Source organism: Panthera uncia, chromosome A2, assembly GCF_023721935.1.
Source record: "Panthera uncia isolate 11264 chromosome A2, Puncia_PCG_1.0, whole genome shotgun sequence".
Classification (NCBI taxonomy): domain Eukaryota; kingdom Metazoa; phylum Chordata; class Mammalia; order Carnivora; family Felidae; genus Panthera; species Panthera uncia.
In genome coordinates, this window is record NC_064816.1 from 53,495,768 (window position 1) to 53,515,637 (window position 19,870).

Below are 19,870 nucleotides of genomic sequence, written 5' to 3' on the forward strand. Positions count from 1 at the left end.
GAACAAGAGAAAGGGATGAAAGAAATAGGGCAACATGGAAACATTTGGTGAATCTGGGTGAAGGGAATATGGGAGTTCCTTGTTACTATTCTTGCAACTTTTTGTTAGTATGAAATTACTTTAAAATATAAAACTGAGGGTGCCTGGATGGCTCAGTTGGTTAAGCACCCAACTCTTGATTTCCGCTCAGGTCATGATCCCATGGTTCATGGGTTCTAGCTGGAGTCCGGCTCCCCACTGATAGCACAGAACCTGCTTGGGATTCTCTCTCTCCCTCTCTCTCTCTGCCCCTCTCCCTCCTTGTGCACTCTCTCTCAAAATAAATAAATAAACATTTAAAAAATAAAATATAAAACTGAAAAAACTATGTTTAATGTTATTCTATTTTACTTTAAAATCAGATACACATATATTTACACATGTGCATATAATATATTCAAAATAAAAGACTACAAGATATAAACCAAAAAGTTAATAGTTCTTTTCTCTGGTGGTGAGATTTAGGTTAGCTTCTTCTTTTTCCTCAACATTAGTTTCTCATTTTTCCTAGAATAGTTGTTAACTCTTCATAATGACAACAACAAAAGAAATAATAAAGGTTGGACACATGATGAAAAAAATCACTCTTCAAACACCAAAAACACTCCTGAAGAAAGAACAAATGACTCATTCCCTGTCTCCCTGCCTCCCTGCCCCCCATTATCCATGTTGTGTTCCTGTCTGTAAACCATGGTTGTCTCTGTCCATGTTCAGGAGGCCCCTTGGGGCAGACAGTACCCACGTGATCTTCCAGGGGACCTCACAGTGCTGTTACAACAGCCCCATGTGATGTGGGCACAGATGACCCAAGCTCAGACAGGAATCAAAATGTCCTAGAAAGAAACTTAGAGCAGAAGAAGCTGGTGACTAGGAAACAGCAATGGGGACAAACAAAAAAGCCCCAACAACAAAGCCTACTCTCTCTAGACCAATGACCAGAGAAAGGGAAGCTTAGAAAGACAGAAAACTTTTAGACAATTACTGCTCTACCCTAGTTAAACATCACAGAAACCATACCAGAAAAGGGTAAAAGGGAGCTAGACTTTGACATTTGCAAGGCTGTAACAAGGCATCCCAACATCCCTGCTGGGGTGGTGTCAGAGAAGGGCAAGCAGGGATCTGGGACTTTCATCTCTGCTGGCCATTAATGCCTCCCTGCTGCCACTGCAGTAGGGAGCCTGGAATTCTACCTCCATCTTGGACTAATAAGGTATTCCTCCCACTCCCCACTGGGGTGGTGTCAAAGGACTTCTAGTGGGAGTCAAGGCTTTCACCATCTCCCAGCAGTAATGGAGAGTGTCAATAGAGACCCATGGGGAGCCAGGATTCTCAGCTCAACCCAGCAGTAATGAGGAACCTCCCCCCTTGGGTTTCAATAGAGGCTGAGTGGGAAACCCAGACTTCTAGCTCCTATTGTCAGTAATGAGGATTTGCCACCACCCACCCCCTTCTCCTGTGGAAATGGTGTCAAAGAAACCCAGCTAAACAGGAGGTTTAAATAATACAAAAATATCCAGGTTTCAATAGGAAATCACTCATTATACCAAGAGACAGGATGATTTCAGATTGAATGAATAAAAAAAAATCAGTAGATGCTAACACGAAGATGAGACAGATGTTAGAATTACCTGACAAAAGTCTGAAAACAGCCATCATTAAAAATGTTTCAACAAGCAATTATGAATAAACTTGAAATAACTGAAATAAATAAAAAGCCTCAACAAAGCAATAGAGAATATAAAGGAAACCCAATGGAAATTTTAGAAATTTAAGTCCTAAACACAATAAAATAACCTAAATAAAAGTTCAGAAGGTGGACTCAGCAGAGAATGGAGGGGACAGAGGAAAGAATCAGTGAACCGGAAGATAGAACCATAGAAATTACCCAATTTGAACAGCAGAGAGAAAACAAACAGGAAAAGAAAAGAGGACAGAGCATCAGGGCTCTGTGGGACTATAACAAAAGATCCAACCTTTGTGTCATTAGAGTTCCAGAAGGGGCGGAGCAAGGGCATGGGGCTCAATAAGCACTAGAAGAAATGAGGGGACATTATGAACTTAAACATTTGTTAAGAGGGCAGGTCTCACGTTATGTGTTCTTACCACAAAACAAACAGGTAGACAAACAAATCAACACAAAGGGACATAGGGAAATTTTTAGAAGTGATCAATATGTTTATTACCTTGATTAGGGTGATGGTAATGTGAGTGTATACATATGTCCAAACTCACCAAATTATACACGTTAATTATGTGCAGGGTTTTTGTATATCAATCATGCCTAAATAAAGTGGAAAGAAAGAAAAGAAATAACAGCTGAAAACTTCACAAGTTTGTCAAGAGAAGTAAGCCTACAGATTTAAAAAGCTTAGGCTATGTCAAATAAGATAAATCCAAAGAAATCCACAATAAGATACATCACAATTAAACTTATGAAAACTAAAAACAAAGAAAAACATCTTAAAAACCATCAGAGAAAAACTATACTTTACCTATAAAGAAGAAGGAATTCGAAGACAGCAGTTTTCTCATCAGAAACAATGGAAGTCAGACAAACAGGGTAGTATTTTTCAAGAGCTGAAAGAAAACAACCATCAACCCAGAATCCTGTAACCAGTAAAAGTATTCTTTAGGAATAAAGAGGATATCGAGTAATTCTCAGATGAAGGGAAACTAAGAGATTTGTCACCAGCATATTTACCTTAAGAGAATGGCTAAAAGAAGTCCTCTAAACAGAAAGGTAATAAGAATAATAATAAAAATCACTTTGAAACATCAGGAAAAAAAAAAAGAAAGCACACAGTAAGCAGAAATATGAGTAAATAAAATAGGCTTTCCTTCTTCTCTGGAGTTTCCCAAATTATGTCTGGTGGGTGAAGCATAAATTATAACACTGGTTGCTATGGTTCTACATGTATACAGAAGAAACATCTTAGACAGTTATGTTATATATATTATATAATATTTATATTATAAATAAATGGGGCAAAGAGACATAAAGGGCACTAAGGTTTATATACTTCAACTAGTAAAATGATGACATCAATAGACTGATAAGTTTTGTGTGTACAATTCAACACTTACAACAACCAATAAAAAAATCTATACAGGGATATACTCAGAAACACTATCGATAAATCAATATGGAATTCTAAAAAAATGTTCAAGTAAGGCACCGGCAGGTAACAAAGAGCAAACAAGGGGCGCCTGGGTGGCTCAGTCAGTTAAGCGTCCGACTTCAGCTCAGGTCATGATCTCACGGTTGTGAGTTCGAGCTCCGTGTCGGGCTCTGTGCTGACAGCTCAGAGCCTGGGGCCTGCCTCGGATTCTGTGTCTCCCTCTCTCTCTGCCCCTCCCCTGCTCATGCTCTTTCTCTGTCTCTCAATAATAAATAAATGTTAAAAAAAAATTTTAAGAAACAGCAAACAAATAAATTGAAAACAGAAAATAAACAAAAAATAAAATGGCAGACCTAAGCCCTATAATATCATCATTTACATTAAATTTAAATGACCTAACTATACAAATTAACAGAGACTGGCAGAGTAGATTAAAAAACAGAAACCAACTCTATGCTGTCTATAAGAAATTCACTTCAAATATAATGGTATAGTCAAGTTGAAAGCAAAAGAGTGGAAAAAGATACAACATGAAAACATTACTTAAACCAACGCAGGAGTGTCTATATTGATGTCTCGTAAAGTAGACTCCAGGAGAAAGGAAATTACCAGAAACAGAGTGGGACATTATATAATGATAAAAGAATCAATCCACCTAGAAGGCACAGCAACCCTAAATGTGTACGTACCAAATGAGAGCTGCAAAATATGTAAAGCAAAAAATGATAGAACTGAAAAGAGAAATAGACAAATTCATAATTATAGTTGGAGTTTTCAACAGCCCTCTTTCAATGATGGCTAGACAGCTAAACAGAAAATCAGCAAGGATGTAGAAGAATGCTACATCACACCAACCAACACTCCGCCACCACCAGCAGAATACACATTATTTTCAAGTACCCATGGAACATATATCAAGATAGATTATATCCTGGGCCATAAAAAACTCAACAAATTTAAAAGAATTGACATGATACAGAATATATTCCCTGACCGCAGTGGAATCAACTACAAATCTGTAACAGAAAAATAACATGAACAGCTCCAGACACTTGGAAACTAAAAATCACATTCCCAGGCAATCCATGGGTTAAAGAGAAGTCTCTAGGGTAATAAAAGTACATTGACCTGAATGAAAAAAAACACGACATATCAAAATTTATGGGAAAGAGTTAACACAGTGCTGAGAAGGAAATTCGTAGAATTAAATGCATCACTTACAAAAGAGGAAAAATCTCCAATCAATAATCTAAGCTTCCATGTCAAGAACTTAGGAAAAAGAGCAAAGCAAAGCAAACCAGAAAGAATAAATTAGTAAGTAGCAGACATCAAAGAGATTAAAAATAGAGAAAATCGATATCACATTTCTTGATGTCAAACTATATTACAAAATTACAGTGTCAAAACAGTATGGTGTAAGCATAAAAACAGACACGTATGTCAATGGAACAAAACAGAAAGCCAGGGAATAAACCCATGTATATATGGTCAATTAATTTATGACAAAAGAGCCAAGGATATACAATGAGGAAAGGACACTCTCTTCAATAAATGGGGTTGGGAAAACTGGACAGCCACATGCAAAAGAGTGAATCAGGACCCCCATTTTATATCATGGACAAAAATCAACTCAAAATGAATGAAAGACTTGAGTGTAAGACTTAAAACTATAAAATTCATAGAAAAAAAACATAGGGGGTAAGCTCCTTGGCATCAGTCTTGGCAATGATGTTTTATATTTGACACCAAAAGCAAAGATAAACTAGTGGAGCTACCTCACACTAAAAAGCTTCTGCACAGCACAGGAAACCATCAAAAAGTAGAAAGGCAACCTATCAAATGGGAGAAAAAAATTTGCAAATCATATCATCTGATAAGGGGTTCATATCCAAAATAAACAAAGAACTCACACAAGTCAATAGCAAAAAAAGCAATCAGATTTCAAAATAGGAAGAAGACCTGAATAGACAGACATTTTTCCAAAGAAGACATACAAATGACCAACAGACACATGAAAAGGTGCTCAACATTACTAATGACCAAGGAAATGCAAATCAAAACTACAGTGAGATGTCACTTCCCACCCGTCAGAACAGTTAGAATCAAAAAGACAAGAAGTAACAAGTGTTGGCGAGGATGTGGAGAAAAGGGAACCCTCATGCACTGTAGGTGGGAATGTAAACTGGGGCAGCCACTGTGGAAAACAGTATGGAGGTTCTTCAAAAAATTAAAAATACAACTACCATGTGATCCAGCAATTCCACTTCTGAGTATATATCTGAAGGAAATGAAACCATTCTCAAAGAGATATATGCACTCCCATGTTCATTACAGTATTATATACAACAGCCAAGATATGAAGATAACCAAGTGTCTGTCAATGGATGAATGGACAAAGAACACGTGGTTTACACACACACACACACACACACACACACATACACACACATACACACGCACAGTATATATGTATATATATGTATAAAATGTGATATACACCCACATACAATGGAATATTGTTTAGCTATAAAAAAGAAGGAAATACTGTCATTTGCAACAACATAGATGGACTTTGAGGGAATTATGCTATGTGAAATAAGTCAGACAGAGAGAAAAATATCATATGATTTCACTTGTATGCGGAATTTGGAACTTATAAAAAACCAAACCCATAGAAACAGAGAACACATTGGTAGTTGCCAGCATAGGGAGTAGGGAAATGGGTGAAGATGGTCAAAAAGTACAAACTTCCAGTTCTAAGATAAGTTCTGGGGATGTAATATACAGCATGGTGACTATAGTTAACATTACTGTATTGTTTGTTTGAAAATTGCTAAGAGAGTAGATCTTAAAGTTCTTATCACAAGAAAAAAATTAAAACTATGTGAGATGATGGGCATTAACTAAACTTATCGTGGGGGTCATTTTACTATATATCCATACATCATATCATTATGTTGAACACCTCAAACCTACATAATGTTATATGTCAATTATATCTCAATAAAACTCAGGGCGGGGGAAAACATTTAAAAATAGAGAAAATCAGTGAAACAAGGACCTGGTTCTTTGAATAAGATAAATAAAATTGCCAAGTCTCCAGCAAGACTGACAGAGGAAAAATAGACACAAATTATCAACATTAGGAAACCGAGGATAATATGACATTCCCCACCCTCATCAAAAGAATAAGGGAATAGTACAATTTACATACATAAGTTAGACCATGGACCAATTTCTTGTAAAACACAAACTACTACAACTCATTCAATATGAAATAATTTCAATAGCCCTATAACTATTAAGGAAATCCAATATATAATTTTTTAAAGTCTCAAAAAAAAAAAAACCAACTCCAGGCTCAGATAATTTTATTGGAGAAACTACTAAACATTCAAAGAAGAATCAATACCAATTCTACACAATCTCCCTGAAAATAGAAGAGGTGTGTATCAGTCAGAATTCAGTCAGTGAAATAGAATCCAACAAATATATAGATTTATTGCAAGGAATTGGCCTATGCTGCTGTGGTGGCTGGCTAGGCACTCCAACACCCAGAGGGTGGCAGCCAGTAAGGGCAGGCTGGAACTCTTGGCCATGACATGATGCTGCAGTCCACAGGCAGAATTTCAGGGAAACCACTGGTTCTGCTTCTATAAACAGTTCAGTTGATTGAATTAGGCCTACCCAGATAATCTAAAATAATCTCCTTTGCTTAAAGTCAACTGAATGAATTATGAATGATAATCAATCTATAAAATACCTCCACAGCAACACTTAGATTGTGTTTAATGGAATAACTGGGGACTATAGCCTAGCCAAGCTGACAGATAAGACTGACCATCACAGTCATGCCTTGTCAACTTGGCACCCATACATATTTCCTTAAACCATATACAATCTCCAAAAAAAGAAGAGCTACATCATAGCTTCACGTAACATGATATAACTATTCTTTTTAAAAAATGTTTATTTAATTTGGAATGCAGGCTGGTGCAGGCACTCTGGAAAACAGTATGGAGGTTCCTCAAGAAACTAAAAATAGAACTACCCTACAACCCAGAAATTGCACTACTAGGCATTTATCCAAGGGATACAGCTATGCTGTTTCGAAGGGCCACATTCACCCCAATGTTTCTAGCAGCACTATCAACAATAGCCAAAATACAGAAAGAGCCCAAATGTCCATCAATGGATGAATGGATAAAGAAGATGTGGTATATATATACAATGGAGTATTACTCGGCAATCAAAAAGAATGAAATCTTGCTATTTGCAACTACGTGGATGGAACTGGAGGGTATTATGCTAACTGAAATTAGTCAGTCAGAGAAAGACAAAAATCATATGACTTCACTCATATGAGGACTTTAAGAGACAAAACAGATGAACATAAGGGAAGGGAAACAAAAATAATATAAAAACAGGGAAGGGGGACAAAACAGAAGAGACTCATAAATATGGAGAACAAACTGAGGCTTATGGGAGGGGTGGTGGGAGGGGGGATGGGCTAAATAGGTAAGGAGCACTAAGGAATCTTCTCCTGAAATCATTGTTGCACTATATGCTAATTTAGATGTAAATTTAAAAAAATAAAAAATAAAACAAGTTAAAAGAAAAAAATTAAAATGTTTATTTATTTATTTTGAGAGAGAGAGCATGCACATACAAACTGGGGAGGGGCAGAGAAAGAGAGAGGGAGAGAGAGAATCCCAAGCAGGCTCCATTCTGTCAGTGCAGAGCCCAACACAGGGCTCAATCTCACAACCATGAGATCATACTCTGAGCCGAAATCAAGAGTCAGACACTGGTGGACAGAGCCACCAGGTGCCCTGATATAACTGTTTCGTATACAACTGAAAATATACTGTTTCCCCTGAAGAAAATACAAAGTCATTGAGTGATGTTTTCTCCCCCTTGATACCCTGTAACTTAAATACTGTAATATAAAGTTAACTATTATTAATACGTCTTATGTTAGATGATAAGTGGACAAAGGAGGTGGACCCATGCTGAAACAAAAATATTTGCTTAAGATCTACACAAACATATTCATAACAAAATAATGAAGAAATACTCATAACTATTATATCCCCCATTTCCACAACTGGTCAGCTGATTGTAGTTGGTGTTCATAACTATGTACTTCTACTACCCATTCCATAGTCCATTTGCCCTCGGCTGGTCATGTTTCTTTATCAAGGTTTGGGTGACCCAAACCTTCATTCCTGAATGGTCTGGGCCACTGATAGTTCTGCCTGAATTGGATTGTTGTCACTTTCCATTTACTTTAATTACATGATATTAGGAGACAGCCTAATGGATCTCTTGCATTCCAGACATACTTTTCCTTGTATTATGCAATGGCCATATTTTGTATACCTGTAGTGCCACATTATACCATGGTCTACCAGCATCCTCTACCACTGAAAATACTCATTAGTGTTCTTAACTGTAATCACATCAGAGAACCAACTTTGGAAAAACCAGAACCAATTCAAAAAAACTCTTCCTTCAGATTGCATTTTCCCAGAACTACTTCTGGTACCAAAGTCTGTTTCGGTTAGGGTTCAACCAGAGAAACAGAACCATACATTTATGTCTTTCTGTATGAATGCATATGGATTTAGTGCAAGGAATTGGCTCACACATCTGTGGAGGCTGTCTAGGCAAATCTGGAATCTGTAGGTCAGGCTGTCAGCATTTGGGCACAAACTGAAGCTGCAGTCCCCGGCAGAATTTCCTCTCCTTCGAAGACACCTCAGCTCTGCTTTTAAGGCCTTTCAACTGATTGAAACAGGATGCCAGAGATGATCTAGGATCATCTCCTTTACTTAAAGTCATCGGATTATGAATGTTAATCAGATCCACAAAATTTCTTCACAGCATGGGGCACCTGGGTGGATCAGTCAGTTAAGCATCCGACTCTTGATGTCAGCTCAGATCAGAACAGTTCATGAGTTCAAGGCCTGCATCAGGCCCTGAGCTGATGGCATGGAGCCTGCATGGGATTGTCTTTCTCTCCCTCTTTCTGTACCCCCCCTCCCCCAAGCTCTTGAACTCTCTCTGTCTCAAAATAAATAAACTTAAAACAATATCTTCACAGGAACACCTAATGTTCAAATAACTAGGTACTGCAGCCTAACCAAGCTAACACATAAAACTGATCATCACAAAGAGGTAACTCTTCTCAATTCATTTTTTAAAGCTAGTATGACCCTGATGCCAAACCAGGCAAAGACAGTACAAAAATGTCCTGGGAAGAGCAGGAGCCCCATGGGGTTGGACTCCATCCACAAGCAACTTCAAGAGCAGAGTCATATTTTTCACCTGACCATTTGGCTGCCCAGTTTCCACTTCATGGAGGAAGATTCAGCACATTACATCAGTTTCAAATTACTTGTGACTAGTTTGGTAACTCCATGTTATGAATAAGAGGGTTCCCTTGTGTGCGTGTGTGCGTGTGTGTGTGTGTGTGTGTGTGCACGCGTGCTCATTTGTTAATTCCAGTTAACATTTATTATGCTGTTTGTCATGCACTGGATGAAGGAATTTAATGTCATAAGATTGTTTTATCCTCCCAGGAATTTGACACAGTGGATACCCTTGGCTCTATTTACAAGTGAGGAAACTGAGACTCAGCAAGGTTATATCAGCAGGCCTGAGGATGCTCACCTGGTGGGTTTTGATTTGACCCCAAAGCCTCTCCTCTTCACCTCTACAATAGCACTTGATTCCAAGGCTGTAGACTGTCACCTGAACTTGGGCATCCAGGAGTTCTGCCAGGTCTAAGTTCCTTGAATCTCTGGGAAAGGTGCCCAGAGCTTTAAGTTGGCCAAGAAACACTGTCAATAATCTGTCCCAAGGTTCTCAGTCTTCCCCTAGGCCTTTGCTCATGACACTTCCTCCTACTTTCCAGGGGCTGGGCAGTGGTAACAGTGCAGGCTCCAGAATCAGTCAGAATCCTAGTTGTGTGGCCTGAGTCAGGTGGCTTCACTTCAATAAACGGACTACTTATTCATAAAATGGGGAAAATAGTCTTTATCTCACTGGATGTGGTGGAAATTAAATGCTACGGCGCAGGATGCCTCAATATGAAATGTGCCTACAAGTTACCTGACCAACTTGTTAAAATGCGGATTTGGATTCAGCAGGTCTCAAGAGGAGCTGGAGATTCTACATTTCTGATATGCTCCCAGGTGATGCCTTTGCAGCTGGTCCATGGACCACATTTTGAGTAGCAAGGGGATTGTCCATGTGATGCACTTTATGCAATTATGTATTAAATGCCCCACAATAAAGATAATAAAAATTCACCTGCTCTGGAAACCCAACCCAGGTATCTTGCCCTGTTCTCATAGGTTTCTCTGATTAAAGGAAACATACCAGTTCACTAGAAGGGACAAGTTTGTTTTCCTTGGCACTGACTTCTGAGAGAAATTTATCACCTAGATCCTCATATAAGGGACTCTGATAGAATGAAGGATCATGTCTTCTAGAAACAATCCTGCTGCAGGAGCCAGAAATGTATAAGCAAAGAAAACTTGCCAGCCCCTGGTTGTAGGCCCAGCTCTGTCTGCGCGACCCCTGGCGGAGAGCTCTGCCTCTCTGACGTTTGATTTTCCTACTGGCTGGCACAGAGTACAGGCTTCAGGATGGCGGCTATGCTGCTCTTCTGCTCTCTGGCCTGTAATGCAGGCCTGCCAGTACCCTCATCGTAAGATCGTTGGGAGGGCCGTGGATAGCGTATGTCAATGGTTAACACATACTCTGGGTCAAGAATTTCAGGTTGACCCATAAGAAATTGCTGACAGTAACATTTTTTTGACCTGTAAAAATGGCTTGAATTATTATGTGGGATCCTTACAACAAACCTTTGAGGCAGCTATGATTTTTATCATCGTCTCCCCTAAACTACAGATGAGAAAATTGAGGTCCTGCCCAGAATCACATGGCTTGCTATGGGCAGAGCCAGGATTTAGTGCAGGCAGGCTGGCTGCAGTCTCATGCTTGCTCTGCCACACAGCCCCACCTTTCCTCTAAGGGGGCCACAAACAAGGCCCTGAATGTGCATTTCCTCCCACTCCAGCTGTGTCTAATGCAGACCCCTATAAAAGCCAAAGGCCCATAGCTAATTGTCCTTTTCTGGCAGCATTTCTGTAAGGAGCTGAGCCAATTCATTCTGGGAATGCTGCTTTCTGGTGATCTGGCTGGAGCTTAAGAAGCCGAAGAGGGAAGCAAGCTTGGCTTGGCCTTTACAAACAGCCCTTGTCGGAGTGGCTTCTATTCCAGGAGCTCAATATGGAAACTCAGCATCTGTCATGCATTCAGACGTGGCCTAACGACTGTCCATTTGGCCAAATCACTGGCCATCCACCCATATATTACCCATCCCTGCATCCTGGTCCTGAGATTATCTTGTCCCAACTCACCCCGCCTCTTCTCACATAAGTCCCTCCCTGGGGTTGTTGGGCATCATTTCCTGGGCCAGGCACTGTGGTGAGCATGCCTTCAGCCAGCAAGGAAGATGTGATGAATAGCCAGCTTATGGATGAGGCTCAGAGAGAGGATGATATTTACTCAAAGTCACACAGTGAGTGATTAACCAAGCCTGTTGAACTACCATGACCTCCCATCTGAAGGTCCCAAAGAGCCAGTGCCTTTGTATCATTGAGAGGAGCTGCACTGGGGGACCTCAGAACATGGGGTTGGGGACTGTCCTCAGTCCATATGGTTGGATAAGTTTACTCAGTAAGACTCCTACATTCATGGCTATAGGGATTGGCTCAGAGATGGGCATGTGACTCAAGCCAGGCCAGAGTTAATCCTGGGACTTTTGCTGGAACTATTGGGAAAAATTGCCCTCTTTCTGTTAAGGCTTCTAAGCAGATAGAATGTTAGCCTGGAGCTGCTGGGGGCACCCTGGCCACTCCATGAGGAAGGACCCACCGGATATGGAAGCCAAACTAGGGGAAAGTGGAGTCAAAATGTGGAGAAAGACTAATTTCTGACAATATCTTTTGAGGCTCTGGATCCAGCCATCCCTCCATATGCTTCTATTTACACTCTGCTCTTCACACACAGCTCATCACCTTCCAAAGTAGCCCCTTTTGTTCCTAAACTGAAACCTACCTTTTCTGAACTTACACTGACTGGTCTAGTTCTACCAATCGGAGGGGCAGCAAAAGGCTCTAATGGCAGACAGATATGGTTTCCAATCCCAACTCCAACATTTACCCTTCAAATCTCAATTTAAAATTGGGGCGCCTGGGCAGCTCAGTCGGTTGAATGTCCGACTTCGGCTCAGGTCATGATCTCACGGTTCGTGGGTTTGAGCCCCGCGTTGGGCTCTGTACTGACAGCTCAGAGCCTAGAGCCTGCTTCCGATTCTGTGTCTCCCTTTCTCTCTGCCCCTCGCCTGCTCACACACACACTCTCTCTCTCAAAAATAAATAATTAACATAAAAAAATTTTTAATTGGAATGATGATATCCATGTGACAGGGATGTTGTAGGGATGAAAGAGCTATTACAAGTGCTTTGTTTTTGTTATCTTATCGTATTGCTGCTGTTTTATTCGTTACCAGATTGTGAGGCCCCAGACAGCAGGAACCTCATTTTATTTAACTCAGATTCCCCAGCACCTGACAGTGGTTGGCAAAGAGTAGGTGCTCAATAAACACTTGTTGAGGGGCACCTGGGTGGCTCAGTTGGTTGAGCAACAGACTAAGAGCTTGGGTTGTGATCTCCAATCGTGGGATCAAGCCCTGAATCGTGCTCTGTGCTGACAGCGTGGAGCCTGCTTGGGATTCTCTCTCCCTCTTTCTCTGCCCCTTTCCCTCTCTCTCTCTCTTTCTGTCTCTCAAAGTAAGTAAATAAACTTAAAAAAATAAAAATAAATAAATGTTTGTTGAAATAAATGTGAAGTACATTCTGACCTCCCACCCCACCTATAGTGAGTCTTCTCTTATCCCTGCCTTCATCTCCACCATTTCTTTATATAACACGGATGGTTTTCCTTCTAAAAAAATGTACTAACTCAATTATCCTGTGAATATTTATCAGTTACAACCAAAGGAATGAAAATAAGCTCCCATGGTACAGAGAACCCAGATGTTTGGGGTTAGTTTTCTAACACAATGCTCAACTATTTTACTTATTTGATGTTTTTCTCAAGAAACAAAACAAAACCAATCTGCCCTAAAATTTGGAAACGAGATCCGTTTCTCACAGTGTCTCTTGCTCTCTGTTGGGAGTGGTGTGGGCATGCCTGGCAGTCACGACGGGCTGCTGAAATGGGACAAGCAGGTAATGGGAAACAGCTGCTTGGCCTGCGCTGTCTCTAAGCCCCAAATTGGTGACGAGGTGCCGCAGACAAAAGACAGGCGGTTATGGTTTGGGTGGAGGCCCCACAAGCAGTGATTAACTTCTCTTGCCAAGTTCACCGGGCGAGGCAGAGTCTGCTCGGCTGGTCACAGTACGGCAGGCAGCAACCCCTGCACAGACATTGTCTCTGTATTCAGAGCAATGCGCACCCCGAGAGATGAGTCCACCATCCCCCCTCTCTCCGATGGCGGAGAGAACATCAGCCAACAAGGACGGATGCTAAGAAAAGCCCCCACCTTCCTCTGTGTCCTGCAGCACGTCCTCATAACCTTACTCCATGGCACTACCTCAGAGGGCAGCCAGATTACCTTCTAAAATATCAATTAGATCAGGAGTCAGCGAACTACTCTGTTAAGGGCCAGAGAATAAGTATTTTACTATTTGTGGGCCAGGATTTTACCATCTGTCCCCAATACAGCTCTGCCTTTGTAGCATGAAAGCAGCCATGGACCATATGGAAATAAATTGGTGAGACTGGGTTCCAATAAAACTTTATTTACAAAAAACAGGCAGCAGTCTGGATTTGGCCCATGGGCTGTAGTTTGTTGCTCTTTGGTGCCTCTGTTTGAAAGTTTATAATGGCTCCTCATTGCCACTGAATAAAGCTCAAACTCCTAACCACGGGTGTCAAGGAGCTGCCTGGGCTGGCTGGATCCTGCCTACCTCTCTACCCTTGTTTGGGCCCCAGTCCTCACTCACCACCCCCCAGTTGCACATGGGTCTTTGTACTCATGGTTTCCTCTGCCTAGAACACCCCACCCCCATCCCCACTTCACATTTTCACATGACTCACTCATTCCCCTTATTTAGGTGTTGGTGAGAATGGCACTTCCTCAGAAAGGCCATCCCTGCAACCCCCCAACGTGACCACCACCTCTCCCCTTAGTCACTCTATCATAGCACGTGTTTTATTTTCTGCGCAGCATTTATCCCGGTTTGAACTGATCTCTTTTGAGTGCTTACTTTTGTTTGTTTGTTTGTTTTCCTTCTGCCCCTTGAGCTCCAGGAGGATAGAGAGCCTTATTCCCATGGCCTTCCACCCATAAAGCTGGAGTGCAGCACAGACTTAGAGAATGAATGAATCGCCTCCTCGCCAGGTTCCCTCATCCACTCATTCCCTCCAGTCCCTTAGCCACTCAGCTGACAGAAACACCTTCTAAAAACGAGTACCCAGATCATGGCCTGTCACTGCTTTAAACTCCCTAATAACTTCCCATTGCTCAAAATCCACACTTCTCACTATTGCCCCGGAGACCCTGCAAAAACAGACTCCCGGCTGCCTTTGCTCACCCACCTCTCCCATTGTGAAGAGCAGGCTGCCTGGAGGGTCCACTGATGTGACCCCAAAAGACATCATTTGGCACTGAAGGTGTTTTTGCATTGATATCACAAAACGGGTTATGTTCCAGGAATTCACTTTGAACAAAAGAATGAGGCCATGAACACCTGACTCATGAGAGGCTGGGAAGTCATCCAGTTTCCTCAAATCACCCCACCCAGGTCAGCCTCCTTCCTGTGTCGCACTCCGGGTAGAAAGAGAGAACGTGATCTTTTCAGACTGATGCCAAAGCCCAATGGGCCTCGAGCTTTTGGGCGGTGTGGGGGAAGACTGGGGAACATAGAGCTTTTAGTGCTCTTTCTGGCCTGACTGAAAGCTATATTCAAATCAAAGTAAAAAGATTAGGGGCGGAGCCATCAAGAGAATATGCAAGCTGAGTGGGCAGTATTGGAGTTGTGGACTCATTACACAACCAGTTTACAAGGCTTTCTTCACTGCTGCAATTCAACTACCTGAAATTCTACAGGAAAGACAGGATCACGTGGATGGCCTACATGGGCCTGATATACCTTATTGCTTGGGCTATATTGAGATGAAGGATTGGAGAGCCAACACTTTATGGCTTCTTCTCAAATGGGCCTAAAGAGTAACACCAAAGTGGCTAAAAGTAGTTCTGATCCTCCAGCTGATGTTGTATGAAGTAGGTAAATGAGGTTAGAAGAATATTCATTTTTTTTCATGGATGTTAACAGAGGTACTTTAATTTTCTGCATGTGTGGTGGTGGTGGTAGGGGGCATGACCCTTAAGCATCTCCGTTTTTATGAACTGGCCTTCCTGAACAGGTGCGCTCACTGGTGCTCTTACAGGGCAGTGTGAATAGCAAGGCACAGTAAGCACTCCACTTCTGGGCATTTTTAAAGCCAGGCTAATGCACCAGGCATCACATCCTGTCAGGCTTATAAAAGTGACCAGTTAGTATCTCTGTCCTCCAATCTTACTTGATCTTGACTTGTTTTCACTGTATCTCATCTCCTCTATTGTGAATTCTTCTCTTTCTGCCCCGAATTCCTCCCTCTTTCTGATCATCTCTGGATTTGGCCGCTCCTCTGACACTTGGGTCCTGGCTCTCCTTCTAAGGGTTAGCCTAGCTCCTCTTTCTTGCTCTGCCTCCTGTGGCCCTAACTGATGCCTGGTAGATAAGCCTTGGCCCCAAATCCCTGAGCAGGGAGGAAAGGTGCCGTGCTAGGTTATGGTGACATCATGGAGAACAAGACAGACACGGTCTCTCCACTCAGTGCATCTGTAACCTCTTCTACATCCCATCCATGGCCAGGAAGCTCTCAACTTCCTAGGACTGTCCTTTTCATTTTCTGACAACCTTATCAGAAAGCTTGAGCTGTCAACAAGCTTGAGAGCTGCCCTAAAGTCATCTGTTTCCTGCAGAGTGCTGACGGTGTGGTGTGAACTCCAAGGCAGCTGTCAACATACATTCTGCCTATCACTTGCTAAGACCAGCCCTGGAGCATGCGACATAAATTAATCACTTCCACTTCTCGACAGCACGGGCTCCTTGTGCTTTTTCTGCCTCTGGTCATTCATGCTCAGCAGATAACCGATAGCCATAGCACTCTGTGAAACATGGGCATGATTCCGGGCGAGCCAGATATAGCCCATTATCATTGCAGTTACAGTGTGTGGGCTCATTGAGAAGTTTCGGGACACTTTATCAATGAGGGAGGCTGTCTCAAAACTCTGGCATTGGGTTTTGTGTGACGGAATGGAGGTGAAGATGAAGGTTGCTGAGATAGCAGGGCCTCCTTATCTGACATATTTTCCCAGTGAGGTCAAATATCAGTGCCATGGCCATCTTCCCAGGCGGAAACCATAGAGCACCAGAACTGGGAGACCTTGGAGGCTTTGCAGAGGGAGAAAATGAGACCCAGCAAGAGGACAGCACTTGCTCAGGATCCTACAGGGAGACAGTGTCAGAGACTCAGGTCTACAAGAAAAACAAGGGCCCCTTTGCCCTCTGCAAAAACAAAAACAAAAACAAAAACAAAACAAACAAACCCCCACCCCAAAAAAAACAGGCTTCGAGGAGGAGTAAAATCTTCAAGAATGTGAATGTTTTGCTTTTCTGCCTTTAAAACATATAAAAGGGGCAAGCAAGGAGCCAGAGATGAGCTATTTCTTTAGAATCCCAGCTGAAACATGACTTGTTATTTACATCAAATGTCTGTATTTTTAAAAATAATTCACTCATTTTCAGATTTAGCGGTTTTTTTTGTATGTACGTACATGTGAAAAAGAAAATGACATGATTGGTATTGGTTCCATGAGAAAAAGAACATTGTGGGAAGCCTAGCTGGCTCAGTTGGCGGAGTGTGTAACTCTTGATCTCATGGTTCTGAGTTTGAGTCCCACGTTGGATATAGAGATTACTTTCAAAAACTTCTTTTAAAAAAAAGAAACATTGTGAACTATCATATGATGATAGTTTTATATTAATGGCATTAATGATTCAAATAGAAAAGTCTTTGGTTCCAATAATGTTGGTTTTTTAAAATCCAACTCATTGAAGTTCATTCTGCCAAAGGTACGATGTCTGACATTTTTGTGAAGGCCATTGCAAATTTGGTTTAAAATACAACTCTTAAAGAAAACATCATTTCTTTTTCAGGTGAAAATTTTAATTGGAGCACAGCACCATGATAAAACCATGTTCTTACTAAATAAAAATAAGTAAAATAAAAATCCTAAAGAAAAGTGTACTTAGAATTAATTGTGGTGCACACATACTTCATAGTTGTCTGCAAAACCACCTGCAATAGTAAATATACGAAAGTTTATACATCCCCATAGTTAGAGTGATAAAACATTTTTCCTCTCTCTTTCTCTCTTTTCCTTCCTTCCTTCCTTCCTTCCTTCCTTCCTTCCTTCCTCTCTCTTTCTTTCTTTTACAAACCCTTGTGTTGAGGACTGACTTTCAATAGATCAGTGTGAGGGAGCTGCTGTGCTACATATGAAACACAAAATATTTTCATGACAAAACAAATGATAAAAAAAAAAGAATCCCAGTTCACAACTCTAATTACTAGATGAGTTCCTTAATACATTCCTGAGGCCCACACGGGAATGACGATAAATCCACTTACTTGTTGACTTACTCTATAAATATTTGTGGCCTCATTCACTCCTTTAGCAGGCCCTGTTCCAGAGGGCCACAGAGGTGAACCAGACATCTAGCTTTCACTTTCATGGAACTCCTAGTCTACTCAGCAAGGGGGATGGATAATAAAGAGGAATACAGAATGTAGAGAACCTAGAACTTAATTGAATATAGAGAAAATAGAATATTGAATATATAAAATGTTAAATGGTGATAAGTGCTTTAAAAAAATAAAGTAGATTAAAGGCATTGGAAGTTCTGAGGACATGGGGTTGCTGTTGAGATCAGGTTGTTGAGGAAGGTGTTGCAGAGAAGCTCAAATTTGGGCAGAAATCTGAAGAAATAGAGGAACAAGCCTTGGGAGTATCTGTGGGGAAGACTACAGGCAGGAAAGAAACAGTGCAAAAACCCTGAGGCAGGAGTGAGCTTGCTATATATTAGGACCATCAGGGAAACCAGTGGGGCTGGAGCCAAGGGAGAGAGGTGAAGAAGGGTAGGAGATGAGGGAGAGAGATGGGGGCAGATCACGCAGGGCCTTGTACACTCTTGTTGGGACTTTGGATTTATTCTGAGTAGATGGGAGTAGCTGGAGTTTTTGAGCCAAGAACTGACATGACTGGACTCACCTTTTTAAAGGTCACTCAGGCTGCATGGTTGAGAATGGACTGTAGAAAGGCAAGAGCAGGAGCAACTCTTACAGTGCTGATGGACTGGATATAGGGAGAAGTCAAGAGGGACCCCAAGAATTGGCCTGAGCTAGTGGACAGATGGGGTTGCCATTCACTGAAGTGGAGAAAATACAGGATGAGCAGGCTAGGGTAGAGAGAGAATTGGAAGTTTGGTTTGGAACATGTTGAAGTTGACACATTTACAATTATCCAAGTGGGATGCCAAGCAGGCAGCTGAACATGGAGTGTGGAGTCCAGGGAGGAGCCCCAAGGTAGTGATAGTGATAGTGATTTGGGAGTTGTCAGCCTACAAGAAGCATTTTATTTTATTTTATTTTATTTTATTTTATTTTATTTTATTCTATTTTTTATTTTATTTATTTATTTTGAGAGATAGAGAATGAACAGGGGAGGGGCAGAGAGACAGAGGAGGGAGAGACTCCCAAGCAGGCTTGGTGGTGTCAGCACAGAGCCCGATGTGGGGCTTGAACTCATGAACCATGAGATCATGACCTGAGCCAAAACCAAGAATTGGACACTTTAGTGACTGAGCCACCTGGGAACCCTACAAAAAGCATTTTAAATCTACAAGAGGCAGGAGGAGGTATTAAGCATGGTCAGAGAAGGAGGGGTGCTCTGTAAGAGGAAGAGAGTGCTTCAGGAAAGAGGGAGTTAACAACATTGTCCATTGCTGCTGATCAGCCAAGAAAGATTGAGTAGTGACCACTGGCCATGGGATTTAGCAACTTGGAAGTCATTGCTGGCCTTGATGGGCATTTTCAGTGAAGTAATGGGTACAAAAGCCTGATTTTGAGACTGAGAGGAGAGCAATTGGAGACAGGAGGTGAAGAAAATTACTTTGAAGAACTTTTCCGTCAAGAGGAGCAGAGAAATGAGAGAAATGAGGCACAAACTGGGGGGTGGGGGTTGTAGGGTCAAGACAGAAGATATCTCACAAAGTTTTTGGAAATGATGATCCTACCCTCACCCCAATGTCCCCATCACCGGGAGTAAAGGCCATGCCCCAGAGCTCTGTGTTCCCCTGGCAGATCCCCCTCCCTCCCCCTGAACACTCAGAGCCTCATCACTGCCACCCATCTGCTTTGGAGACTTTTAGGGTGCATCTCAACAGTTCTGTGTGCTTTGGTTAAAAGAAAGATATTAATCAGATAAATACACCAAAAATATACAAGACGATTTAATACAAGCA

General features: G+C 41.6%; 1 protein-coding gene across 2 annotated transcripts in view; it reads right to left on the bottom strand.

The window, feature by feature from the left end:
* Positions 1-2,076: 2,076 nt before the first annotated feature.
* LSM3 (LSM3 homolog, U6 small nuclear RNA and mRNA degradation associated) overlaps positions 2,077-19,870 on the bottom strand; it is a 53,285-nt gene continuing 35,491 nt past the window's right edge. The window contains exon 5 of one of the 2 annotated variants that reach the window (XM_049641071.1): positions 2,077-2,616. In XM_049641071.1, the coding sequence (XP_049497028.1) occupies positions 2,587-2,616 (30 nt within the window). In that variant the 3' untranslated portion in view covers positions 2,077-2,586. The remainder of the gene's footprint in view (positions 2,617-19,870) is intronic. The other variant, XM_049641070.1, reaches the window with a different exon arrangement.